Raw genomic sequence first — 27,504 nt, forward strand, 5'->3', positions numbered from 1 at the left:
TTAGCCAACAGTGACACAAACTCACAGAAACTGGTACCAGGAAAGATGTCTGAGCTTATGGGCCAGTCGGGTGGTCATTCTGGGCAGCATGGCTATCGTTCTCCCGCACCTGCTGTGACCTGATGTCTCTCTCTGGTGTTACCTCAGTCAGCAAAGTGGCCACAGCTGCCTCCAACCCTCACTGTTTGTATCTTTCCTTTCCTCTCAGTAACTTGGAGGTCATGGCTTCTGAGCTTCCCTGGCCTTGCAAGGATTTGCCTTCCAGAGTGGCATATGCTTGTTGGGGTATCTACTTATGACCTCTGAAATGATGATCTTGAAGGCCAAAGTCAACGTTTTACCCGTAACCAGCTTTAAGGGAAGTGAACTGGGGGTCTTTCCACAGAGCCAAAGCTCATCTTCTCCTTTACAAAGATGTTAAGACTTAGAACCTTGAATGATTTACACTTTCCCTGCCCCTTATTAGGATATGAGGGCACATGCCTAGGGCCACAGGAAGAGCTCTGGCTTAGGAGTCAGGAGCCCTGAATTCAAGTCCAGCTGCTGCCCACTGGCCTGTGATGTCACCTTAAGAAATCCCTGGAATAGACCTTCTGGGCTTCATTTTCCTTCTCTTTACAGGGAAGTTATTGAGCTAGATTATCCCTAAGATCCATTCTAATTTGCAAGTTCTACATATGAAATTAGTCATAGAATCGTCATATGACTAACCAGATGGCTTGTCAGAGGTTTTTTCCCAAGTTGGCCCTGTCCATGGTCCTGTTTGTTGGCTTGTGATGCCCAAGCCAGTTATAGAGTCAGATGCCGCAGGTGAATACCATAAACTGAAGACTGTCTTTAGATCAGCATACACAAATGCAAATTTAAGATATGTTTAACCCTAAAGCTATTGGTAAAGGGTCTCATTTAGCAAAATGTATTTTCTTCCCTCCATGATCTCTATCAAACATTTTTTAAATGGGAGTTGGATATATCTGAAATCTCTCAGGCTAATGAAATTAGTTTGTGGGTTGTTTAGGCAAGGAGCAGGAGGTGCAGATAAGAGACAAAATACAATTGCACCAGCTTATTGGTTTACTTTAATTGGAGTATTTTTGCTTAAAGGGATTATCTGTCATTACTAATGCAAATGGAAATCCTGTTTACCAACCCCTAAAATGCAATGCAGCCCTGGAGAGTGGTCAGCATCAAAAGCAATTACTGTAACAAAAAAGTACACCAGTCTGGAAAAACAGAGGACAAAGCTTTCCATAGTTTACGTGAGACCACGTGCTTCCTAACTTCCTTTGCCCTGGTCGTGCCAATGTCTACTCAGTTTATGTTTTTAATCGTGATGTTAGAAATCTAGTTCCTGAGGCACATCTCGAGGGGGAAAGTCTCTAACCCTGATGTGAGTGCACATTGCCTGTCCCTTCTGAGGTATCAAAGAGGAGAGCTGATTCCAGAATTAGGATTAGAGACCCTGTCCCACAATGATGGGGGAAGCAATGGAGTATGACAGGAAAAGGGTAAATGGACCTTCGGGACGGACATTCCAGGGTCTGACTCCTGGCCCTGCCATTTATTAGCTCTATTAGCTCATGCCAGTTAGTCCTTCTCCTTTGGCCTTAGTTTCCCCATCTGTAGAACAAGGGTTATACCTATTTTTCAAATACCAGTGGTGAAGAGGCACTCAACAAACACCAGTTCCGTTCTTCTTATCTATTCAAATCCAAAATCATTCCATATCAGCTATTAGAACCTCAGAAATCCAGACTAATTAACATTTTATCCTCAGAGATCCTGCAAAGGTTCAGGCATTTTTGAATATTGTTTAATAATGCAAATGAAACATATGATGAACCAGTATTTTAAATTTCACCATGTATTTGAGAATAGCATCAAACTGCAGTATATACTATATCTTCAAAGTGGCTATAACCATTTCAGGGTTGTCATAGGACAGAAACCAAATACAGCAGCTTTTGCAAGTAAAGCCACAAGGACTTATGTTATGCATTAATGGAAAAGGGGGGAAAAAGCCATGAATAAACAAGCATTTCTGATGGTTGAATTGGTGGGCTAGGGATAGCATTTTCTTCTTTCTGCAATGAAATCAAAATTGCCCATCAGTTTGAACCATGCAAATTGCTGCACGCAGGCTCAGCTGGGCTCTCCAAAATGAAACAGCTTATTTTGATAACCAAATAAATTTCAAACAGTTGCTAAGGAAACTAAAGGATACTTTGTGCAAGTTATTGCATAGAAAAGAACCAAAAATGTGGAAGGAGTGGGGAGAATATTAGTTGAATGGGAATTTAGAACCTATGTAGATAGAGCTGTGTTCAGGAAGGTAAAGACTGTGATTGGGCAGTGCGTGGAATTGCAGTTCTTAAATCTCATTTTACTGAGCTATCCAATCATTTCAAAAATTTGTTGAGAAATTTCTTTTATAGACATGATTGTATATTTGCACAGCATTGCTATAGGGAGCCTGAATTTGTATATATTTACAAAGAAAAGGGCCATTATCAGTAGAATCTGCCTTGTGAAACCTAATCCCACCGTTGGTGGTCCCTAATTCTGATTTAAATACTTTGAGCTGTTTGTTAAGCCTCTGGGGACACCCACTGATTGGATAGTGTCTCTCTTAGGAAAATTTGAGATACTGACTGTCACCTTTAACTTTGAGGCCTGTTTGCAGGTTCTGACTACATAAAACTTGTCAACTTCTTGTACCCCAGGATGGCAGGAAGTTCGTCAGTGGGCCTTGGATCTGCCTGCTCTGGCCTTGCTACGTAGCCTGCTGGGACTGTGCATTAAATGGGACTCTTGATCTTAAAGAGGGTCCTCGCACTCTGCCACCATTGAGACCCCTTTGAAGAGTTGTGATTAATCATTCACCAATGTAATGCTCTAAGGAGCCATATTCTAATAAATAAAAGGGAATGCCAGATGGGTTCATCTCTCAGTGTTCCTTAAGCATGCTGAGCCTCACTATATATGTTTTAATAGTGTGAGAATTAACTGACCCAATATATGTGAAGGTGCCCACCATATAGTTGGAGCTAATAAATGGTAACTAAAACTACTACCTCGACCTTCACTGCTGTTACTACTACATTATTTTTTCCCCAGAATATACATAGGGATATACACACTGGTCTTTTCCCCTCCAATTGCCTCTACCCTCCCTCACTACTTCACCATCAATGGGTTTTGCTATGTAGTAGGATATTTTCTGTCCTACTGCTCACAGCTTGGTTCTCAGAACAAAGAACAAAGAATCTTGGGTTATAGGATCTGGAGGAAGGACTGCAGGAGGGTTGTTTTAAAGGCAGGAAAGGATGGGGGTGCTTTCACTCTGAACAGCCCTCAGCCCAGCCAGTCTCACGCTTGCCCATCGGGCCGAGGTCCTGGGCAGGCTGTAGCTCCTTCCCCTGAAAAGCACCCTCTCATCCCTGTGGTTAGTCCAGGGGACCAGTGGGGACTGGAGGGAAGAATAGTAGAGGTTAAATTCCCAGGTGGGGATCCTCTTTCACCTCTCAAACATTGCCTTTAGGCTGGGTCGTGGCCCCTTCCCTAAGGATCTGGACAGGGTGACTTCTGGTCCAAGGTCACTTTTGAACCAAAGCTCGAGTGGCCCTCACAGTCTCAGCCAAAAAAGTCAAAGTCCTGGGGAAGGGGGGGACCCTAGACCAGAATTTACTATTTTGATTTCATTGTATACACACCAAAGACAATTTTTTCTCCCATTTTGGACTCCTTAGGTGAAACACTAGAGTGCTAGAAAAGAATATTCCCCTCCTGCCCCTCCCTCCTCTGGGGTAAGAGCCAAGGTATTCATGCCCCTGGGGCCAAAGACCTCGCAAGAGTCTCCGTGCTTGGCCCCTGACCTGGGAAACTAAAGAATGAGCTGATGCAATAAGTCTCCTAAAATGAGCTGATACAATAGCCAGCTCCTGCAAACATGCTCACCGAAGGGGAAAATGAACTGTGCCCGGTTTTCCAACAGCGTGCCAAACTGCAGGAGAAGTTCTTGTTATTTATTCTCAGACGTGATTGTTGGAAGGCAGGCCACTCTCCAGTCTCACCAGCTCTGCCTCCCACCTACTCACAAAGGAAACGAGTCCTCGGAATTAGCAGTCATGGGCTTATTTCTATGCAGTTTCTAGGAGTAAAAAGCCCAGAACTCATCCTGCTTTTGTTTCGCACTCCCTCAGACTTCTGCTTCCCAGCAGAATTAGAAGCTGAAGAGTGTGCTATTTTCACCTGGACTCTAAAAGGACTGTGGTATTGGGAAACCAGAAATCAGATAAGGGAGGAGAAAGTAATTCTCTTCTACCTTGATGCTCTGCTCTGTGAATTTGGCTTTTGCCTTTGAACTTTGAACCACTGCCTGGTGGTTTGTGTGTGTCTCCATTTTCAAGGTAAAAGTCTAGGGCACGTAGCTTCCATAAAGGAGTTAAATGCAAGCTCTTTCCCATGCTAATGACAGAATACTAGTGGTGCTTTTATTGAGAGCATGCATTTTTAACTTTTTTTTTGGTTGGCATATTTTAATTAAAATAGCATTTAACGGTTTGAAGCTAAAAACCTGATGTTTCTGCTTGGGAGTTTATAAGGGAATGATAACATATGGAGAAGTTTAACATTTAAATTGAATTGTATTATTTAAAACAGTACAATATTTTATGACTACAACAGTGCCCTGCCAAGCTCCATTTCAGCATCAAATGTGCTTTGTAAGGGATCTTACAAAGCCAGGGAATGAAAGACATTTTCATTTCTTATTCCCCAAATGCTTTTTATAAAAAGTTCCCATAAACGTGTTTTCTTTACAAATGGATTCTTGTTCTCAAAAGTGTCTCTTCTAACAGCCCTAACAACACCACAGGCTTGGAACTGGGATGCCCAGGGGGTGCTTTCTAATGACAAAGAAGATGTTGACTTGGTTTTGGCTTGTCATCGTCCTAAGGGTGGTCTTCTAACATCCCTAGAGTCTCCTGCTCCCTCCCAGCTCCTCAGAAGGCAGGAAGTTAGGGTTTATATTTTTCACATGTGAATGTGTTTAATTACCAAATAGAGGAAGTTTGATAAGTAGCCTTCCTTCCTGGCACTTGGGGTGCCTTCAGAAAGCTGTCACTCTTTTGATTGGTGACAGAGATGGTCAAGAGAACTTACTCCTAACTGCCGCAACTCCCCCACCCCCCCTACAGCCTACAGGGTTGGGGGTCTGGATCAAATTTCCAAGTGTGTCATAGGCTTTGTGCCTGAACTTGAGAAATTCCCTCAACTTTACCCTCTTTAGGACAAAAATGATATTTGAGGATCTCCATCCTAGACAGAGAAGCATTTTCCCCCCTTCACAAGTACCCTCTTCCTCCCCTTCCCCAGCTCTACCCCTGCTCCCAACACACACACCCTTCCACATATCTCAGCCTCAGAGTGTGACATCCAATCATGTATAAACTAGTGAACTTGCAAAATGCCTTACTCCACCCAGGCCCTGCTTCCTACTGCCCGGAGGACCATTCTTAGTTGGAAATTTAATAACAACACCTAGGTTTTCTATTTTAGCATGCACACGCTTCCTCACACACACATACACACAGCTTTAATCTCATGTGACTGCAAATGATTATTTTTAGGATCAAAATATATCTTAACAAGCTGTGGAATTATGCAGTAAACAGATGGCCCTTGGGGAGGACCCACACTGCTTTGGAGGAATGAGTATTTTTAGCAAAACAATCTGAGTGTGAGTGGGAAAGAGCTCTGGACCGGCTTACTTTTCAGGGGAGCGAGGGCGCCGGGAGAGGCTGGGGGGCCATCTAGAGGGGGCGCCAGGCCCAGGGGAGTCCTGCTCACTCGGCTGCGCTCGTCGCTTGAGGCACCCACGTCTCATCGTGATGTTTTTGTCTTCCCTTCCCTGTGTCTCGGTAGGAAAGCCCGGTAGTTTCTTTCCAGAGGACAGTTTCATAGACTCGGGAGAAATCGATGTGGGGAGACGGGCTTCCCAGAAGATTCCTCCCGGCACTTTCTGGCGCTCTCAGGTGTTCATAGACCATCCCGTGCACCTGAAATTCAACGTGTCTCTGGGAAAAGCGGCTCTGGTTGGCATTTATGGCAGAAAAGGCTTTCCTCCTTCACACACACAGGTAACCGGAATCCCACGTGTCCTGCTGACCTCCCGGGCACCTACCTTAACTCTTAATCCAACGACAAGAAGCCTGAAGCTTAAACTTGCGTCCTCCAGCTTGAAGGGAACATAATATATTTGATGGCACTCCATCCATTTGCCCTCTCAGACCCTGCCTTCAGATGAGTAGGGGGCTTTTTAAGAGGAGGACATTCTAGGAAATCTCTCATTGCCTTTCTCCTGTCACCCAGACTCCCAAGTTAAATTATCTGGCAAATAGAATCTAGAAGGAAAAGCATGTACTTTGGAGTCAGACAGACCCGAGTTTAAATCCCACAGACCTGAGTTTGAATCCTGTCAGAGTGAGTTTCCTAATCTGCCAAATGGTGAGAACAACACCTACACCGCAGGGCTGTTGTGAAGAATAAAGAATAACATTCATAAGGCAGCTAGTGCCGGACCTGGATCAGAGTGAACGTCCTTTCCCTAGTCTCGTGCCTTGGTTTTCTCCCTCGGAGTCTCCCATTCACTCAGACACGTGCCCGCAGAAGCACTTAATAAGCCCACCCCGACGACTGATGCATTGCCAGTCACGGTGGGTAAGGAGCAGACTTTGTAAGGTCCTCCCAGCTGAGGGATCGGAGTAACATTAAGATTTTTGCCAGTCGTTAAGATTTTTAGGTAAAAGCTAGATAGATACATTTGCTAAGGATGAAGTCACAGAAAAATAGAGAGAGCCTGGCCCCCTGATTTCTTTGTAGAACTGCAATACTAGCCCTAGACCTCATGCCTCCGGACATTTTTACATGAGAGGGAATAAATGTCTATGTTGGTTTTTTTTAAAAAGATGATGATAGGTAGATGATAGATTATAGATAGATAGATACTTCAGTTTGCTTGCTAGTAGGCCAGTAGAACTTAACCGTCTACCTGTCGTTAACACTGTGTGTCTGACTTCTCTTGAGCCTCATACTAAGGGACTTGGATCAATTGGCAATTGTGTTTGACAGAGCATGTAATTATTGATAGAGTTTTGCGCTAATCCAGTTAAAACTGTTCCCTGAAACTGGAGTGCTTAGAAAAGATCATTGATGAAAGGAAGATAGATATAAATCAACTTTTCATTTGCACTTGACTGACATTTAAGGCGCACCCAGGGCTCCCGCCCCAATCCTGGCCCCCTGGGATTCCACAGAGCTGGAGTTCAAACCATGGTTAGGTGGCTGGGTTTCTGGTCACGGGCCCACCATTGGGAAAGCATGGTTGTCCTGGGACGGACTCAGCCAGATAAAGACTTACCACACATACACCAAAATTAGAGCAAAATGAGACCAAAAAAGAATCCACTAATTATACTGCACCCACAAGATAACAAGATAACTATTCCCATGAAAAGATGGGGTCTGGGGAGGGTTCAGAGGTGGTCCATCAACCTTCACGAGGCTTTAGTCTCCCTGGCCTGTCTCAGGTGTTTCCTTGGGTTCTCCCCGGGAGAACCCTGAAGAAAGAAGCTTGCACTGTGGCAAAGCAGATCCACTACTAACTGTGCTCTCTTTGTGCTTTAGTTTGACTTTGTGGAGCTGCTGGATGGAAGGAGGCTCCTGACCCAGGAGGCACGGAGCCTGGAGGGGCCCCAGCGCCAGTCTCGGGGAGTCGTCCCCCCCGCTAGCCACGAGACCGGCTTCATCCAGTATTTGGATTCAGGCATCTGGCACCTGGCTTTTTACAATGATGGGAAGGAGTCTGAAGTGGTTTCATTTCTCACCACTGCCATTGGTAAGGAACTGCCACCCCCGGGGTCTATGGGATATTGTCTTTTTGCATCAGAAGATGCTGGGAGCTGAAGTCGACCAGAGAATGCGTCCAGTCCAGAACTGTAGATGCCACCTGAAGTCTGGCATCAGGCATGTGCCCAGGCCTGCTGGACAAGGGATGGGAGTGAGATGTAGGGAAATGAGGGAAAGGAGTGACAGGAGGGGCTGGAAGGCCATTCTGGGCTGGCTTCTGAGCCCAGGGCCGTTGGCACTGCCTTCCTTGTGTTGTCTGTGGCATGGTGAGTGGACCAGAAGTTGCATTTAAGGACGGGGTGGGAGGGGGGTGATGGCGAGACTAGAACCCTAGATGACCAGCCATATGGAGGCAACATGTCTCTTCTTGAAACTTCTCCAAAACCATTTTTTTTTAAATAGCCTCCCTTGGTTCAACTCACTGATTTGTTATTTTGGGTTTTGTGGGTTTTGTGTTTTTTTGGTCTGTTTTACTTTGGGAGCCACCAAGTCCTTGCAGATGAGGAAACAAGGTAAAGGCTGGGGGGTGGGGAGGGAGGCAATGGCAGTGCAAAGGGCTGGACAACCAATGACATCGGTCAGGTTGAGTGTGTTGGAACAGAGATGTCCTGGTCTCTGGCAGAGAATGAGCCCTGGTGTTTTAAACGCGTGCTGACCCCTTCCCCATCCCTCCCGGTGGGCAGGGCCACCGCTCCCAGCTCCCAGCCCTCAGTTCCCAGCGAGCCGCGGCCTCTCGCAGGCCCGTGGCTGTCGGGGAGCCTGGCATCGCTGTGAGGAATGCCCCCTCTTTACCCTCACGTCCGTAGAGCTTGTCCCCTCCTTGGATTGCCACGGTGTGCTGTAGGATGCGGCGATCCGTGGTTCAGGCAGAAACCATTTTTTCTGGGTTGATGTGGGAAGTGCTGCGACATAGGCTAGAGGTAAAAATTTCTTATAGGAAAATAAAACTTCGGGAAAGACAAAGTGTGACTAACCAGAGCGCTTGGGAACGCGGTTTCTGCTTAATGGAAAGTTCTGTGTGGTCTGGAATTCACCTCAGAAACTCTGTCTCAGTCCTCGGCCCGGAGCCTCTCTGATATGGAAAATGGAATTGAATGAAAACCTCTGAATTCGGTCCTTGGTTTCTAACACTCTTGCAAGACCCTGATTTTTTTTCTGAACAGCAGTAGTCATTTTCCAGCCACCTTTCTCTTATTTGCAGTCTTGCCCTCAGTGTTGAGGCCGAGAATAACTCTCTGTTAAATACGGGCGGGATTTATCAGCGTCTGCAGTAACCGCCTCTCGGCAAAGCGACGGAGGTGGAGCCATCAGGAAATATCGCTGTGCTGTCCTTGTCTGGAAGGCTCTGTCCCCGCCGCTGGCCTCTGAGTGTCTGAAGGACTGGGCCTTTGACATCGCCTTCTCTGCCTCCCCAACACCCAGCCGGGCCCCAACAGACAGTGTCCCTCGATTACTGAGGGGATGGGCCTTTCCTGCGCTCGGCCGCTGGTGGGGGCGACGGCAGCCGCAGGCCCGGCAGGTGCGGTGCTGTGGTTTTCGCCCTGACTGCTGCCTTTTGAGGGAGGGGGAAAGCACACTCAGTTCTGAATATCTAGCCCTCACCTGGGTCTGACCCTGCACAAATTACCTAAGTTTTCCACCTCTTGGTTTCTCGAGATCCTGGGATGCGAGGCTGCCGCTCCGTGATTACTGTGACCTAGAGCTAATGGTGCAGCCGCATTGTCACTGGAGGGCCAGTCCCTGCCGGCAATTAGGCTGTCACCGTGGGGTTTGCCAGATTTCAGACCCTGCTTCTGTTTCCTTTCTGGACATGGTGGCTTCAGTGAGGGGCATGATTATCAAGTCATTAGCGGTGCCTGAGTTCAGCTTCATGGCCTCGCAGCCGGATTTCTCGTAGGCATGGCTCACCAACCGGCATGGAGCGCCATGCTTGCTCAGGTCTCTTACAATCAGAATTCCGTGTTTGTAATAACTGAGCATAAACATGAAAGGATATTAATACAAACCCCCAAAGAAGGTGACTTTTAATTAGGATGTGCCTCTTAGATGTAATGTAGGTTCAGCCAGGTGTCCTCGTCAACTCCTGGCCTGTCGGAGCTTGCTAACCTGCTTTGTCATAATTAAGGAGCTTGTGTTGCTTTTCTCTCTGGTTCTCCTGTTCTCACCTGAATGATGAAATCTGTCTTCGCCTCCCTTAACCCTGTTATGTCTTTTAGGGCACGTTGGCTCTCTCGTGCTCCTCAGAGTGTCATGAGCCACCTGGTGTCTTGTTCAAATGCAGATTCTGCTTTGGCAGCTCTGGATGAGTCCCTAGATTCTGCATCTCTAACCAGCACCTGTGGACCACATCTGGAGTAGCAAGGGGTCATAGTATCTTATGAGTGGTCTCGAACATTGTTGTACAAAAAAATCACCTGGGAAGCTAGTTCAAAATTCAGATTCCGAGGCCTTTCCCCCATGAATTATGACCCAGTAGGGCCGAGGTAGAGCCCAGGTGATCCTGATGGTCTGTCCACTAAGCTCTGAAAACAAATGCCTTATGACCATTGGGACCATGGTCCATCATCTCACCTCTCTGAGCCTCATTTTTCTTTTGTGGAAATAGTAATATCACTTTGCAATCCCCATTATAAAGATTATAGAGAGCTGATATCAAGTGCCTAGCACAGGCTTTGGGTGTGATGAGCACTCGATAAATGGAAGCTGTTACTATTCTCTCCAATCTCTTCTTCCTTCCACCTTGCTCTTACTGCCTTTCTGACTTGTCTGTCTTCTTTCAAGCTACAGTGATGGTTTAATGAATACCTTTTTTTTCTTTAATGCAAAAACAGACCAGTTGTGATGTTGCTATTAATCCCTTTCTCCCCAAGAGGCCCTGGCATTGAGTCTCAGCTGTCTGTGGTTGTTACCGGTGAGTTATGAGTTGTAATCTGTGTTGGCAGGTTAATTAAAAGTTTAAGTCTTGTTTTAGTGAAGTCATTATGGTCCCAGTATACAATTGTAGCTCTCAGGTTTGCTTAACACACAAATTGGAATATGACCCCCCCCTTCGTTACATGTTGAAATGCAGACTAGAATTTAAGAAGATCTAAGATGTCAGAACCCAGAGTATTTATGTCTGTTTGTCATTAAGTAACAGGAGAAATAATTGTGTTTAATTTAACAAATGGCTAGATGGTGTACATTTTTGCTTTTCCCTCCATTTAATGCAATCCAGCTGATGATTTTAAATTAAATGAGTTTATCTTTTGCCTTGGGGGGAAAAAAATCTAAAAGCACTTTACAAACTGTATACACAAATATATACACACAGAGACCTGATGTGGACAGAGCTCCCTGTGACCTAAATGTATTCACACACACGCATGTGCGCGCGCACACACACACCACTGAAACCGGCAAGTTTTAGAATGAAACATGGCAATGTTTCTCAGAGAGAACAATCTTCCCCCATGTGTGGAGATCCAGAACTTGAAGGTAACATTGTTTCTGGCCCTGGCTCCATGGGGATGGTAGCCTTGTTGAGCCGCAGTATTGGATGAAGTAGGGGGATGTAGACCAGTAGCCAAAATATAACTGACCGTTGCAGTTTACAAAGGGCCTTAAATACAGTCTTCAAGCTTTGCAGTGACTCCAGGAGGCAATTACTCTTATTTTTATTATCACCCCCTATTGCACATGAGGAAATTGAGGTCCAGGGATGTTAAGAGAAAAGCCAGGGCTTGAATTTGCATCAGCCTTACTCCAAAGCTTGTGATCTTCCTGAGCAATCTACCTCCTTCCCAGGATCAGTCTCCCTCTTTCCTGAATTACACTGACTTCTGTTTTCTACATATTCACTTATGCAGCAACCACTTATTTTATTTTATTTTTTTTTTCAATTACAGTCTACATTCAATATTATCTTGTATTAGTTTCAAGTGTACAGCATAATGGTTAGACAATCATATACTTTACGAAGTGTTCCCTCCACCCCATGTTTTCAGTATCCACCTAGCACCATATATAATTACAATATTATTGACTATAATCCCTATGTTGTACTTTATATCCCTGTGACTATTCTGCAACTACCAATTTGTACTTCTCAGTCTCTCTACCTTTTTTATCCAGTCCCCCAAGCCCCTCCCATCTGGCATCAGTCTGTCTTTGTATCTTTGAGTTTGTTCTGTTTTGTTTGTTTGTGTTGCTCTTTAGATTCCACGTGTAAGTGAAATCATGTGGTAAGTGTCTTTCTCTGACTGACTTATTTCACTTAGCATAATACCCTCTAGGTCCATCCATGTTGTCGCAAATGGTGAGATTTCGTTCTTTTTATGGCTGACTAATATTCCATTTATATATGTACCGCAGTTCTTTTAGCCACTGTCTCTCGATGGGCACTTTTTTGCTTCCATATCTTGCCTATTATAAATAAAACTGCAATGAACACAAGGGTACATATATCCTTTCAAATTAATGTTTTGGATATTTTCCCCAAAGTGGGATAGCTAGGTCATAAGGTTCATTTTTAATTTTTTGAGGACCCTCTATACTGTCTTCCATAGTGGCTGCACCAATCTACATTCCCACCAACAGTGCCCGAGGGTAGAGAGCTCCCACTGTGTGTCAGCGACCATACTTAGCTCTTTTCTGTATGTAATTTAATCCTCACAAGACCTTAGACAGTATGTATTTTGATCTCAACTTTACAGATGAAGAAATTGAGACTCAGAGAATTTAACTGACTTGCCCAAAGTTTCAATAAGGGCAGAACTAGGATGGAAACTCGGTCTCCAAATCCCTCGCTCTCCACACTATGCCACAGTGTCTTACTATTTACAATGATACTATTAAATTTTTTATTTCCATTTGTATTATATAGAATATAATTTCCCCCTTATTAACTTGAAGCATCTTACATCAACCCAGGAAATTTTCTTGAGAAGTCATTAAAAAGACCATGAAAAAAATATCGCAGCATCCAAAACTTTTCAAATAAAAATATCTTCATATGCATTGCTTGCAACCCCAAGACCTGACAAGTCAGTATTGCAGCATTTGGAGGTCTCCAGATAGCATCTTACCTTTTAATTTTAGTTGATGCTGAAGCATAAAAGGACAGGTCAATCTGACATTGTGGCAATGTGAGTCAACTTGGAAAATAACAGAGGTGCCCCGGAGTAGATTTAGAAACCCAGAGAAAAGAAATGAGAATCATCATTAGAAAACATAGACCCTGGTAATTTTTATGAGAAATGTGCTCTGGTCTGAGGACATTCGTGCAATTTAAAGAGAAGGGTCCTTTTGTTCATGCCCAGGAAACTCCTATAAATCGACCTATTCTATGTCCAGGAATTAGACAAATATGGCATTTCTGCTCTTTCCCAAGTTGGAAATACAGAGAAAGTATAACATGGTTTCTGGCAAAAGTAGTTCATGGTCTACGGAAAGGAAACATTTATACAGTAAGTGCCTGTAATTCAAGGAAAGGACAAAGAAAGGTCACTCCTGGAGCCACTGGTGTAAGTGCCATGAGAATGGGAGGAAGGCAGGGGCATGTCCAGGTGGATGGGTCAGGGAAGGCGCTCAGGATGAAGTGACATTTGATGGGACCTTACCGAGTGGGTAGAATCTTCACATTTAAAGAAGGAAAATGGGAGGGGGGAGTTGTTGAGGAGTTCATTCTAGGTAGCAGGGACAGCATGAGCAAAAGGCAGGTAGGCAGAAAATTAATTGCTGGCTGTAAGGAGCCAGCAGTTCTGTTTGACTAGAGCATAGGATGCCCTGAAGGGGAGAAGTGAGCCATCAGGGAGAGCCTTGAATGCCGCCCTAAGGAAAAAGTTCATTTTGCAGGCTTTGGAGCAAGGGACTAAAATGATTAGAGCCAGAGGGCTTACAAAAGCCCATTAATTTATGTGACCAGGAGAGGTTACTGGGATTTAGCTTTGTGATTTCATGAGAAAAGAGAAAAACGAGGGAAAGCGGGAGCCAGGAAGGACAGAAGGACCAGTTCAATGGCATTAGTGGTGTTTTTATCTACTGGTCCTGCAATCCATTCCTCTTTTTTCTATCTGTGAACAGATACTCTCATACAACCTTCTGTCTTCCAATAATCATCAAAATTGGGTGCTTGATTTTCCAAAGCCCACCTGACCGAGCGGTTTCTATATGGCTCTCGCTTTGATTGGGTAAGACGACTTACCATTCATGAGCCTCTGAGTGCTTTTGCAAAGATCTGGAGAGAAAAATCCCAGACACTCTATGCTATAATTTGTGTAAAAATCTGCACTACTTTAAAGAAGAAACTAAGAAAAGTGATTAGGAATGATTTTCCGTTTTTAATACGCTCTGCCTTCACCGTCCCCCACATTCCCCTCCTCTAACTGATAGGACAGCATGCAGCAGTAATAACCCAGGCCTCGGTAATCAGTTAACCTTCTTGTAAATGACATTGGCAGCGCTTTGTGAACTTTCTGTGGGAAACACTTCTTTGGAAAAGTGCCCTGTGGATTCACCTGTGCCTGATAGCAGTGATTTATTCGGAGCAGCCTGGTAAAAGTGGAATGAAATTGTAGGCTGAGGGAGAGCTCAAGCCTGTACATTGGAGACAAACTGTAGCCAAAAATCTGTTCAGTGGAGGAGAGCTTGGAATATCCGAGCTGCATCTGCAGACTGGAGGCCAGCCCTGCCAGCAGCTGTCCCTGTCACCGAGGATGTGGTGCAGGCAGCCTTCCCGCCCCCACCCCTCAGCTGCCCGGGGACCTGTCTTGGACTGCTGAACCTTCTGAATTCCCGGGGGCCTGGACCTCGAGGGTAGGAAAGAAGAAAAGGTACCTCAAGGGCACAGTAAGTACCAAGTCTGGGAATAGTTAGAAGCATGTTTTGTGTGCAAATAACAGGGTTCCTGCTGGTGGCATTTCAGTGGGGGTTCAGCCTTCTCGTGCACACTGTCTCGGGCGTGTCCCTCCGGGGCTGGCGCAGCAGGACCAGGCTCTTCCACCCTTGTGCTTGACTGTTGTTTTCATGCTTGGTCCTTGTGCTCCTAAGATGCTGCTCTGCCTTCAGAACTCGTGTCTGCATATCAGGCAGGAAAAAGAAGGGAGAGGAAGGGAACAGGGAAGCCACATTTTCCCTAAAGCGCGCAGCTTACGGTTCTCTGGCAGAGCCGTGTCACTTGGATGCTCAGAGCTGTAAGGAAATCTGAGAACGTGAGTATTTTTGGCTCGACACATTGGCACTCTAAACAAAATTAGCTTCTCTCAGGAAGAGGGACATGCATATGGGTCATCAGTGTCTGTCCCAGGCTTCCCTGAGTCTGTTTGGCTCAGCAGGCGCCCACTGAGGCGCCTTCCTGTGGGCCCGGTCCTGGCTGGGGCGCTTACGCGTGCAGCCCTGAGGCAGACACGGTGCTGGCCCGTGAGGTTCTCAGGGACTAGTAAGTGATACTGAGAAGAAGGCGAAGCTGAGCCATGTAACTGAGGAAGGAGGCAGAGGCTTGGTCCAGTCTCTTGACAGCGCCTAGGAACAAGGCCTTTTCTATTAAGCCTCAGAGCCCCTTGAACGATGCACTAATGGGAGTGGACAGAAGGAGCAGGTGGAGAGGGGTGGCAGGCAGACTAGACACTGTGTCTGCTCACTTTCTCATTCACCCAGTGATTACTCACTGCCTTTCATGTGCCATGTCCTAAGCAGGCATTGGTATCTCTGGGAAATAAAATAGCCAGGCTTCCTGCCCTTGAGAAGTTTATAGACATGCTTGAGATAGCTAGAGATGGATTCTTAAGTTAAAATACAATCATAAAAAAAAAAAGTATATATATATGTATATATATATATATGTGATATATAATGGTAAGTGGTAACATTGTGGTAAATAATAGAAGACGGGACTCCAGAGAAATAAACAGGAAACTTAACTTAGATTGCTGGGACCGGGGTGAGAATAGGACCTATTTAGATGAAGGTTTGGAGAAAGAATATACCAAGCAGAGGAAAGAGCATATGCAAAGGCCCTGGGACAGGCAAGAGCTGGGATTGTTTGAGGAACTTTAAGATGGTCACATTGTAAGCTGTGGGGATCAAAGGTCCAAATGGTATCAGGCAAGACTGAAGAGGTGCCAGGGGCCAGACTGTACAGGCCTTTCATGCAGTAGGCGAAGAGTTTTGGGGGTTTTTGGTTTGGTTTGGTTTGGTTTGGTTTGGTTTGGTTTATCCTAAGAGTAATGGGAAGCCACTGTGGGACTTGAAGCTACAGCGACCTGATTTCCATATTTGAAAGTTTCTTCAGCTGTAGGAGCTGGGACACAGTTAGGAGGCTGTGACGGTAGTCTCATTAGGGCTCAGGCTGGAGGCCTTGGAAATGGAGATAAATGAGCAGATTTGAGCTATATAGTGACCCTTGGAGATTATTGGCAACCCCCCCCCCCCATAAGATGTTAAATAATGTTTCCTAAGGGAAGAGATTAAAGCAGGGAGAGAAAAGGGTTGAAGAACAGTCCATCCTAGGGCTGAGTAAGGACATGCAGCTGGCAAAGGAGATTGTGAGGGCCAGAGATTTCGAGGTGGAGGGGATTGCAAGGATGTGCTGGCGGAAGCTCAGCAGGAGTGCATATATTGTAGGGCTCCTCCGTCGGCATTTTAGGCGCCTCCCCCACCTGTACCCAGGACTTCCACCTCACTTCGGGTTATGATGTTTGCCACTTTGGGATACATAATGCCATAAGCCTTCACTAACCTTTTATTTATTTGAATCTCACTTTTAAAGATAAGAAAACTGAGGCTTAGAGAAGTCATGTGACTTGTCCAGGGTCACACAACTACCAAGTGGCAGAGCCAGGATCATAACCACAGCAGTCTATTGATTGAGCCCGGATTCTGCGCCATGCACTGCACTGGGGGCATTATTGCTTAGTTCTCAGAACAACCTGGAAGTTAGATTATGTGTGTTTCCACGTAATAGAAACTGAGGCTCAGAGATCTCATGCTGTTTGCCAAGATCTCCTAAGCAGGAAATAGCGGAGCTGGGTTAGCAACCCAAAGCCCATGTGCTTTCTCTTACATCTTAGTGACCAGGTTTCCAGTGTGTGATGACACCCATGTGTGTCCTCTTACACTCTCATAGTCAGAGAATTGTCAACGTAGATGGGGTCTCAGAGATTCTGCCATTCACACCTGCTAGGCTCACAATGTGCCAGGAAGATACCTGCCATCCGCAGCTGCAGGGGACCCACCTGCCTTGTTCTGAAGAACAGCCTGACCTGTACTGACTCCTGCTGAAGGAGCCCCTACTCCCACCCCATCCAGGTGGAGTTTCCAACAGAAGATATTTTATCAATGATGGTTTAATTTTTATGTTGATAGCTCTTTTCTCTCTCAGTTGATAAAAGCAGCTCATCCCCACCTTGCCAGCTTGCTTTTCTATTGGAAATCAGCGTCTTTAGGGGGTTTCTCACACATGAAAGCATGTGATTCGTGGTGAATTCTCAGCATGTTTTTAGTTATTCAACATTTGCTGAACATCTACATTGCTAAGTGCTAGATTCATCAGTGAACAAAACTGGAGCCTTGCCCTCAAAGAGTCTGTAGTCAACTGGGAGAACTGGCCCGCCTGTAAATAATTCTAATGTGAGGTGACCTACTCCAACAGACAGTCTCCGCTGGCTACCTCTGCTGGGGGTGCAGGAGGAGGGTGAGGGACATAAAGGACTTACTGTGAGAACAGTGCTCAGTGAGCTGGAAAGCAGTGCACAAATGTTAATTATTACCCACCTGGGGCCAAACAGAAGTGAGAAACAGAGAGGAAATACAGAAAAAGAGTTACTCCAAAGAAAAAAGGAGACATTGAGGTAAGATAGTAACCATCTCTGCTCAACCACAGGCATGCTCACTGTGGACCAGGCAGGAAGGGATCATTCTTTGCCTTTTAGAAATGAGGAAACAGAGCCCATGCACAGTGGCTCGCATGCAGACCCAAAGCCAGGCCTTCTGCATCCAATCCCAGCAACATCTCCTGGAGCCCAGCTGCCTAGAACAAGACTCTGAACATAGCAGACCCTTATCAGAGGGTCTGTGAGTACCAAGGGAAAAGGTCAAAGGTCACAGATGCTCCCTGCAGCCTAGAACCTTCTGTGGACATGAACTTCTTGTGGGCAGCCCTGAAGGAAGGGGGGCGCACCTGCCAGTTCAGGGCACTGCCAGAGGCACCTGGCCAGGGACTGCTCTTTCAGTCCTAGGAAATCCGTGCATTCCAAGGCTGCTGGATTCAGAGCGCAGAGCCACTCTGAAATTGGTTCGAATCCTGCAGCCTTTTTATGCTGGTACTGTTGCAGCTGAGAAGTGGAACTGTGGGTTCTAGAACATCCCAAAGGCACTGCTTTTTGTCTTCATATATTTGATCATCTGATTCCATAAGGAATTTCTCAAATGTGCCATTCTAGTTTCAGGTCTGGCCCGCCTTTGCAAACTCCTCCCCGCCTCTCTGAAACTACTTGGAGAAATTAATATTAATAGCTACTGTTTTATTCAATGCCTACTGTATCTGAGTATTATCCCCCATGTGTTTACAGAAACTGTTTCAGACCCTTACTACAGGTATATAAAGTAGGTATCCCCCCTCCGTCTGAGGAAAGTGGAGCTCAGCGTGTTTAAATGATTAGGCAGAAGTTTCACACCAGCCAGTGAAGGAGCTGGAATTTGAATCCATGCCTGTCTGGCTCCAATACCCACACTTTTCTTCTCATATTGTTTCCCGTGTATGCCTTTGTGAGACTGCCTGTTGTGTCCACTGGAAGTGGGGAGAGGGCGTGAAGGGGATGGTGCCCAGAGAAGAGCCTAGAAATGAGGTGGGGGCCCACCTGAGAAGGCGAAGGTCTTTGTTTTTTAAGCAAACATGTAGGGTGATTCGGGCCTTGGACAGACCTCTTTGGCAGTGGTATATACTGTAGGTTGGTTTCTCAGATTAAAACAGGGAAACCAATTGGAAGACTTTGGTAACCAGCAGGGTTAAATGAAAGAAGAGGGCCTGGACTGGGGCAATGCCACTGCTCCTGTTTAAAGGAGGGATGCATTCCAGGGCCTTATAGACTGGCTTTCTTACTGTAGCTGTAAGGGAGAGGCAGGACGTTCTGACCTGGGAGAATGGATGCAGAGTGATACCATCCATTAAGAGATGAGGGAGGGGAGTGGGTTTGTTGGGAGAAGGAAGCAGAGAAGGTAAGTTCACATTAGATGTGAGCTGCTAGTAGAATTTCCAAGTAGATGTTAGTTGCCGGCAGTTATCAACAGGCGGATGGATAAAGAGGTGTTGACTTGATGAATAGCCCTGACCTGGAGGCAGAAACCCAGTAGGTGTCCTCAGTGTGGAGGTGAGACAGGGCAGGTGGGAGGGTAGAGCAGTGAGAGCAGGAACTCAAGGATGGAACCCCAACATTCAGAGGGTGGGCAGGGGGAGGGATACATAGAGGTGAGCTTTAGAGGAAAGTTAGGGAGCTGGTTACAAAGACGCTGCAGGCCTTGGTCATTAGGAGGTCACTGGCAACCTCAGCGGGGGCAGTTTCCACCCCCTGGTGCAGGTGGAAATGGGGTCACCGTGAGTTCAGGAGTGAGTGAGAGGTGTGGAGTAGAAACAATGCCTTCTAGACAGAGCAGGGCAGGAGACAGATCTGAGTAACCCGAGGAGGAGGCAGGTTCAAGGAAAGGTTTATATAAGGTGGGGGGAGCCTTGGACGTGTTGTCAGCTGTGGGAAAGGAGCCAGAGGAGAAGACTGGAGGCCCGGGAGAGAGGGGAGATGATTAATGAAAGGAGGTGGGAGACAGAATGAGGGCAGATGCAGAGGGGCTGGACCTAGGGAAGGAGGAGAGGCACCTCCTCCTGTGGGACAGGAGAGGGCAGGGAAGGTGAGAAAAGATGAAGTTCAGGTTGAAGGTGGAGGAGAGTGGAACACAGGATAGATAGGGTCTGCACTGCTCTCAGGATCGCAGTGCTTTCTAGACATGGATTGCCTGACTGAATAAGCCCTTCATGGCCTGATTTGTGGGTTCCCTTCCACGTAAAGGCAGCACTGAATCAAATCAATTCTACTGTGTAATGCAACAGTCGAGAGAGGGGTAATGTGACTTAGTGGTTAAAGAGTGGATGTGAAGCCAGATGGCCTGGTTTGAATCCAGTTTCTGCCACTTATTGACCGTGGGCATGATAGATAACCCATCACCACCTCAGTTCCCTCATCTGAAAAATAAGTACCCACTTCATGGCAGTAATTATGAGGACAGAATGAATGAATATGTGCTAAATACTGAGGACAGTGCCGGGCAATGATGGGTGCTATACAAGGGTTTGTTAGTCATTGGCAATATTAGTTGCTAATAATTTTCAGGTGTTTACAAGGCCCCAGGAGTACATTAAGTGTTATGCATGCATTATCTAACTTAAACTTTGTAACAGTCTCAGGGAAGCAGGAGCAACTATTTCCTTTACATAGATGAAGAAACAAGGTTCGGCTTGCCCAGGAGTAAGCGCAGAGCCAGGGTTTGGGTCTGAGACAGTCTGACTCCAGAATCCATGCTCCTTCTACACTGGCTTTTGTACACTTTACCTGGGCCCCTCCCAAGTCAGCACCCACTCCCCTGGCACCCTTCACTTCCCCTTTCCCACATCAATGGGTGAACACTTCATCTCTGCTCCGAGGACACTGCCAAGGGTGTTCTTTGTCACTCCTTGGCACTTCTCTGGGCCAAAGAGTTTGTACCAAAGGATCTCTCTACTTGTGGAAATAGCTCCTTTATCTTAATAATCAAGCAAAGGTTTAGTGGTTGCAAATCTACCAGACATTTGGGGCGGGTTTCTTGCTGCTTAAATGGAGCAGAGGACCCTCTGTGGAAATGACAGGACTATGAGTGTTATATGAAGGGTTATAAAAAACCGTAAGCCAGGAACCTCAGAACATCTGGTTTTAGTTTGACTAGCTGCTTGTTCATGCCTTTATCTGAGCAGTGCTCATGTTCAGGGCTAATAGAAGCACAGTTTGTTTCATTCCTGGTTCGTATTACATATCAGCCTGATTTTTTTTTATTTTCGCTTGTGTCATAGGCCAAGGAATCCATGCGAGAGTGCAAGGGATGGACTGTATATTTTAGAAAAGTGAGAAAAAGTCCTATGGACTAAAGCAGGAAGGCTGGGGTGGCATTTTTCACAAATACAGTTTGAGTTTTCTCAAGCCTGTAAATGCAAGATATTCTTGGGAAAGCTTTTACTGGGAAAATTGTACCACCGTTGTCTCTTTTAAATGATAGTGGAGGGCCATGAAATCTGTGGAGTGTCTCCTAGGTGCTAAGAACTACACACTAAGCACAATTTATTTTCATTAACTCTTTAATTCTCACAACCAGCCTTTGCCCACCAAAGTTATCATCCCCATTTTCCAGATGAGGCGGCGATTGTGTTCCACATCACACAGAATCAGAGCCAGGATTCAAACCCGGGTACATCTGGTTCACACTTATTTCGCAAGCCTCCAACACTTTTTGAATGCACTGTGCTGAGATCTGTCTTCTGTGTTCGATAAGTGATAGAAAACACCTTTGATGACAATACTAGATCATAACAATATTGAAGAATGAAAGAGAAGAAATACTTTGCATAATAAAGAACATCGATTTCTAGTCAAAATCCAGTGCTTTCTGGTTAAATAGTAGATTCCCTTTAGAATCACTAAGAAATAAGGGTACATTTTTTGTTAGCATCGTTTCAGAAGTTTTGGCCAATACGAGACATTCCACAGAGACAAGAGTCTGAGACAAAGCTATCACTGTTTGTGAAGGATGAGTTTGTATTCCTAGGGAACACACAAACATTAATTGAAAGACTACTTTACTGGATAAGAATTCAGAACTTGTAAGTGGGGTGCGAGGTAGCTTCACAAAAGTCAATAGATTTCCCATATACTTACAATAACCAGCCATGAAATAGAATGGAAAATGTCTCGGCCAAATAAATCAATAAAAATTAAAATATCATCTTAATGAGAACTATATGTGACCTGTGTGACAAGAACTGTGAAATTTTACTGAGAGCTGTAAAACAGGACATGAATAATTAGGAAATATAGCATGTTCCTAGATGAGAAGGTGAAATACTCTAAATATGTCAATTTATAGGTTAATGGAATGCCAGACAGAATCCTAAAGGGAATTGAGGCGATCTGGTTGAATGGTTTAAGACCTCAGCTGGAATAATAAACAGATGAAAGTATGGAAAAGATTGCAAAAGGAGTAATGAAAGGGTATCATCTTTAAAGATATTAACATACCGTAAATCTATAATAAAAGACAATAGGAGTCAGGCAGACTAATGAAAGAAAATCACCTAGAAGCATTACCAGTTCTGTGTACAAATTTAATATTTGAAAGGGGGAGAACTGCAAATTATTGGAGGAGAAAAGGTTTAGTCAGTAAATGTGGTTGGAATAACATGGGACGCCTCAGGTGAGCCCCGAGGCCGCAGAGTGGCATTCGGAGGGACAGATGTGGTTGAGCTGCACAGAGAAGTTTTTCAGCCTACAGTATTGGCCCAACATTTAAAACTTGGACAATTTCCCATAAAACTATAGGTTTCTGGTTTACCTTTACAAATTAGGAGACCAAAACCCCTGCAGGAACAAGCCTCTGCCCCCTTAAACACTCCGTAATTCAACACAGTCTCCACCTCATCTCCTTTCCTTGTACCTGACCTGCCTCCCTCCTTTAACTTACCTGCCTGGCCCCTGGAAGGATTTCAGTTTTTACTCTCTGATTCAGACTTCACCTCACACCATATGCCAAAATAAATTCCAGATGGATTAAAGAGGTAAATACTTAAAAGTCAAGCCAGAAAAGGGTAAAACCCAATATTCGCATGTCTCTGGCTTTTAAGCTTGAAAGTCGTTAAAGAAATCACAAAGCAAAAGATTAACAAATGCTTACTTGAAAATGTAAAACTTCCGTATGTCTTAGCAGACTTATCAAAACAAAAAGAAAAATAATAGACTGGGAAAATACTTGCAGTAATTGTGAGAGATCAAGGAAGAGTTACTATCTGTATTATATTAAAGAGCATATCCTAGGGAAGGAAATTATGAGGGGTGGGGTCATAGATAAATGGCTAAAGCTCATGTGTGGAAAAGCTTCCAAAATTATATAGTATGCTGAAAACATACCTGAAATATGTGTAATCTCATTAGCAATCTAAGAAGTGCAAATTAAAATAATTGTGTATCTTTTTTTATCTAATAAATTAGAAATCCCCTCCAGGTTAATATCCAGTCCTGGAGAGGCTACAGTGCAACTGTATCCACATATATTACTGGTTGCATTGTAAATCAATACACCCTTTGGGAAAGCAAATTGGCATTTTGTATTAGATCATAAAAATGTTTATATTTTCAACTTCTGAGAGTCTTTCTTAAAGAAATAAACCAATACCTCCGAAAAGCTGCTTGCTTATCTCAGCATTGCATACAGTTGTGAAAATTTGGAAACAATACAATTTCTAATAATAAGAAAGCATATAAGCAAGCTGTGGACTATTCATTTAATGAACATTAACTTAATATTCACTTAATGAATATTTAGCCATTAAAAATTACCATTATAAAGAGTATGAAACTTGGGAAAATGTTTATAATTTTCAGCCCCAGAAGTAGGACAGAAGTTATGTTTACAATACGAGCACATCTATTAATAACAATGCAATTTGCCTAATTAGAAGCAGGATTTGAACTTGAATTCAAGCCTTCCTACTCAGAGACCGCGGCTCTCCCACCTGCCCCTGCCTCCTGTTGGCGCGGGTGCCGTCCCGAGGGCGCTGGTCGGGGCTGGTCAGGCTGGCGTGGGGGTGAAGCGCCTCCAAACAGCCTCCGGCAGCGCTGCCCAGCGCCAGCCGGTGGGGCTCTGAGAGGAGACTTCCGTCAGCGGAGAGCTGGGCTTTTCTGGTAGTTTCCTGCTCTTCAGAGTCGGCACAAGTGACAGAACGGGCAAAGCTAGAGGACTGGCAAAGGATCCGAGTCCAGCCAAAGTCTGCTGCCGATGTGATTTCTTCAGCGCCGCGGGCGCTGCGGACACGCATGTGTTTCTTCAGCTCCCTGTCGCACACCTCCGTGCGTTAAATATTTTCATTGCTTTTTGTTTTGACCTTTTAAAGAATGTATTAAGTTAAAACAATTCACCATGAAGGCACACCGGGCTTTCGAAGTCAGCTCTGTTGAAAGGCAAGAGCCCAGGAGCCCCTGCGCCCCGACGCCTGGTTGGAGGGGGCGAGAGGCGCGGTGGGCTTCGCCTGGAGCCAGCCAGCGTGTGGGAAGGGCCCTGAGAGTTGAGCCCGAGCTCGCAGCTGGGCGCCAGGCTGCCGAGGCGGGCAAGAATTCCCTGAGTAGCGGAGTTTACCGGGACGGGCATAATCCCCGAAGCTGTACAGGACCTTCAGCTTGCTCAGCGCAGTGGCCCACAGTGTTTTCATTTTTACTTTGCTCTTTACAACCCAGGGAAGTAGGATGGTATCGGACTGCTGTTCCTCTTTAGTAGAAGCAGCAGCTGAGCTTCAGAAGGAAAGGTTCTTTTACTGGTCCAAGATCACCCACGTACATGGACGAGCCTGGGTTTAAATCCAGTTCTGTTTGATTGATTGATTGATTGATTGATCCACTCATTTATCCTTGCAAGCATGCATTCATTCAGTCTGCATTTCTTCCACACCTACACGCCATGCCCTCCGCTATGGCAGTGGCGACAGCTGGGAGCAAGGCGGTCAGGGATGTGCCCTGGTGGCTCTCGGCCCGCAGGGAGGGCATCGATCGGTAATGTGACTGTGATGGGTCATGGAGGAGAGGGGTGGCGTCTTGGGGAGCACTGAACAAGGGGAGCTTACCTAACTGGAGTAGGGTCAGGGAAGGCTTGTTTTGAGTATATAACATCTAAGCTGAGACCTCAAAAAAACTGATGGGGAAAGCAAGGTGAGTGGCCAGCGGTGGGAAGAGAGGTGGATTTAAGACCGATGCCTGAGGACCACCGGCACTTAATGGGCAGGGGAAGAGCCAGAAAGGCAGGAGGGAGTGAGGGGCTGTCAGAAAGTGTGCCATCTTTAAAGCCGAGGGGAGGGAGAGCTTCAGGAAAGAGGGACTAGAAAATTGTCTCAGATTTTACTGAGAGGAACTTGTGGTTGGGTGTTATATTTATCTCCCTCCTGGGCTCCCACCATAATGAGAGCATTGATTTAAAACACACAAATGAGGGGGGGAAAACCATAAAGACACAAAGAATGAGAGACTGTGCCCATCAAGAGACATCAGGAAAAGAGAAAGTGGGTTGAGTTAGCAGCGTGGAGAAAGCTGAGTACTGAGCCCCACTGATTGAGATGCCAGTGAGGAGCAGAGCCCCAGGAAACCTCTGGAACAAGGCTCCAGGTGCAGCAGAGGGCAAGGGCGGGCCATGGAGCTGACACCTGGATGGATTCAGGTCTGAGTGATATGGAAGCAGCAGCAATCGGGCCCTTAGGGCCCTTCATCTCACATAGACAGTCAAATAATCAATCAAGTCTAGGGTGGAATAAAGGTATTTACAGACATGCACAGTCCTAAAATCATACCTCCCATTCACCTTTTCTCAGGAAGCTTCTGGAAGATGCACTCCACCAAAACCAAAATGTAAACTAAGAAGGGAGGGTCCAGGAAACAAGGAGTTCAATAAAGAGAGAGGTGAAGAGAAGTCCCAGAATAACAGATGTGTATCAGGCCTAGAACACAGAGCAGACTGCAGCAGGGCAGAGCCTGCCGAGCATGCTCCCCACTAAGTGCACCATAGATGCTAATATCATGGTTATTCCCAGTTCCACTTTCATATTTATTGTTCTCACAAAAGTCACATGTCATCCAAATTTAGTTTTACCTTTGTATACCCAACTAATTCTGATAAAAAGCAAATGAATTTAAATATATATATATATAGTACATTTATTATTATTATTATTAATTTTATTTTTTTAGCAAAGCACTAAGCTGCTCCTGGGGGAAACAAATGCATGCGGGTCTGAGGTCCTTGTCTTCTCAGTATCTCACAGCCGGAGAAGACATAACACTGGTAGCACTGAGAGAGCAGATAGGGAAACCATGTATTGCAGAGCGAGTTGTCAAAGGACTTTTTGAGGACAACAAGGAGGGTCACTACAGCCTACAGTGAACCAAGAAGGCCTAAGAGGATTTGGATAGTAAGAAAGGAAGGGAGGAGCCATGGAACAAAAATTGAGGATGAGAGGCTGCTTGGAGTGTAGGGTATGGCTGAGTGTCCCGGGGAGTGAGAAGAGCGGGTTCCCATCCGGTTCTGCAGCCACCCAGCTGTGTGACCTTGGGAAAGGTGGTCGATCTCCCTGAGCTGCAGAAGGGTTAAATGAGATAAGACATCAGCATCTGTCTGACACGCGGTGACCTCTCCTACTATTTTCTTTAGTTTTGTACTTGGAACCTGAATCCCAAAGCAGAGACGGGTTGACTGGCTGAGGGTCTGAACAAAGATGTTTTCTTGGTGGGAGTCAGAGCCATAGGCTCAGCCCTGTGGTTCCGGCCAACTTGATTGCTTTCTGTCTCACAAGGTTGTTCAGAAGGAGAGATAGTTATGACAGTGGGCACTTGGATGTGCCTAAAGTGAAGCTCCTTCGTGCCTCCCGCTCAGGCTATGGGAGGTCCCTTGTCCCCCATTGCTGGCGTCTGCTACCTGAGTGCCTTTCACAGCCTGAATTCTGCTCATCCTATGTTTCAGCCCTGCCTTCTACCTGATTCTGAAAGTACCTATGTTTGAATGTTCTCTGCTTTTTCTAAATACTCCAGGGCCCTCTCTACCTGGAGACTCTCCCCAGCCCCATTGCTGAGCTGCACTGTTTTCATGGGGATCCCTGGGGTGTTGCTCTTCCTCTGGGCTTTCTTTACACATGTATTCACTGCAGGCACTTACCACATTGTGCGCCATCTCGTGACCCACTCACATATTCAACAAATCAATGAACTTATAAGCATATATGCGTAGCCCATGGACATAGACAATAGATATGTGAAGGCCTGGGGTGGGGAGGGAGATGGTGGAGGGAGGTCAAAGGGGGGAAATGGGGGACATCTGTAACACTCTAAACAACAAAATAAATTTTAAAAACATTTTTTAAAAAGAATTTTTTAAAAACCAACCTTGTATCTGCACTAGAAATCGAAGAAGCTCAGATGGCAAGAGAGAGGGGTCAAGTGTTCTAGCCCATCTTTGACCTTTAGAGTATGTATTTGAAAGTATTCTCTGGCCAGTGCCTTTCTCTTAATTTACTGTCCTGGCAGTTGAGTGTGAAGGTTGGGATTTCCCCAGGGTCTGAGAGGGAAGAGAGGTTACACTCAGCCGTCATGAACAAAAGCTGCCCTCCCTAAACCTTACAAAGGATCAGGTGACCAGAGCAGTGGCCCCCTCGGACCCCCTGCTTTCGGAAGGATGTGCACCTGTGTCCTCTGAAACGCTGGTCAGCTGCCAGGAATGGAAGCGGGTGACAGAAGGCTCCGCAGCCGCTCAGGCCCAGGCAGGCAGAGATACTGTCCCCACAGGTGCAGGGCTCAGGAT

The 27,504-nt window shown here is 45.7% G+C and overlaps 1 protein-coding gene across 1 annotated transcript in view; it reads left to right on the plus strand.

The window, feature by feature from the left end:
• Window positions 1-27,504, plus strand: part of TENM4 (teneurin transmembrane protein 4) — a 660,554-nt gene that overhangs the window by 483,858 nt on the left and 149,192 nt on the right. The window contains 2 exon segments of the mRNA XM_087821630.1: window positions 5,926-6,140; window positions 7,687-7,897. Coding sequence (XP_087677756.1) covers window positions 5,926-6,140; window positions 7,687-7,897 — 426 coding nt within the window.

The sequence above is a fragment of the Miniopterus natalensis genome, chromosome 11 (genome assembly GCF_054644295.1).
Source record: "Miniopterus natalensis isolate mMinNat1 chromosome 11, mMinNat1.hap1, whole genome shotgun sequence".
Classification (NCBI taxonomy): Eukaryota; Metazoa; Chordata; class Mammalia; order Chiroptera; family Miniopteridae; genus Miniopterus; species Miniopterus natalensis.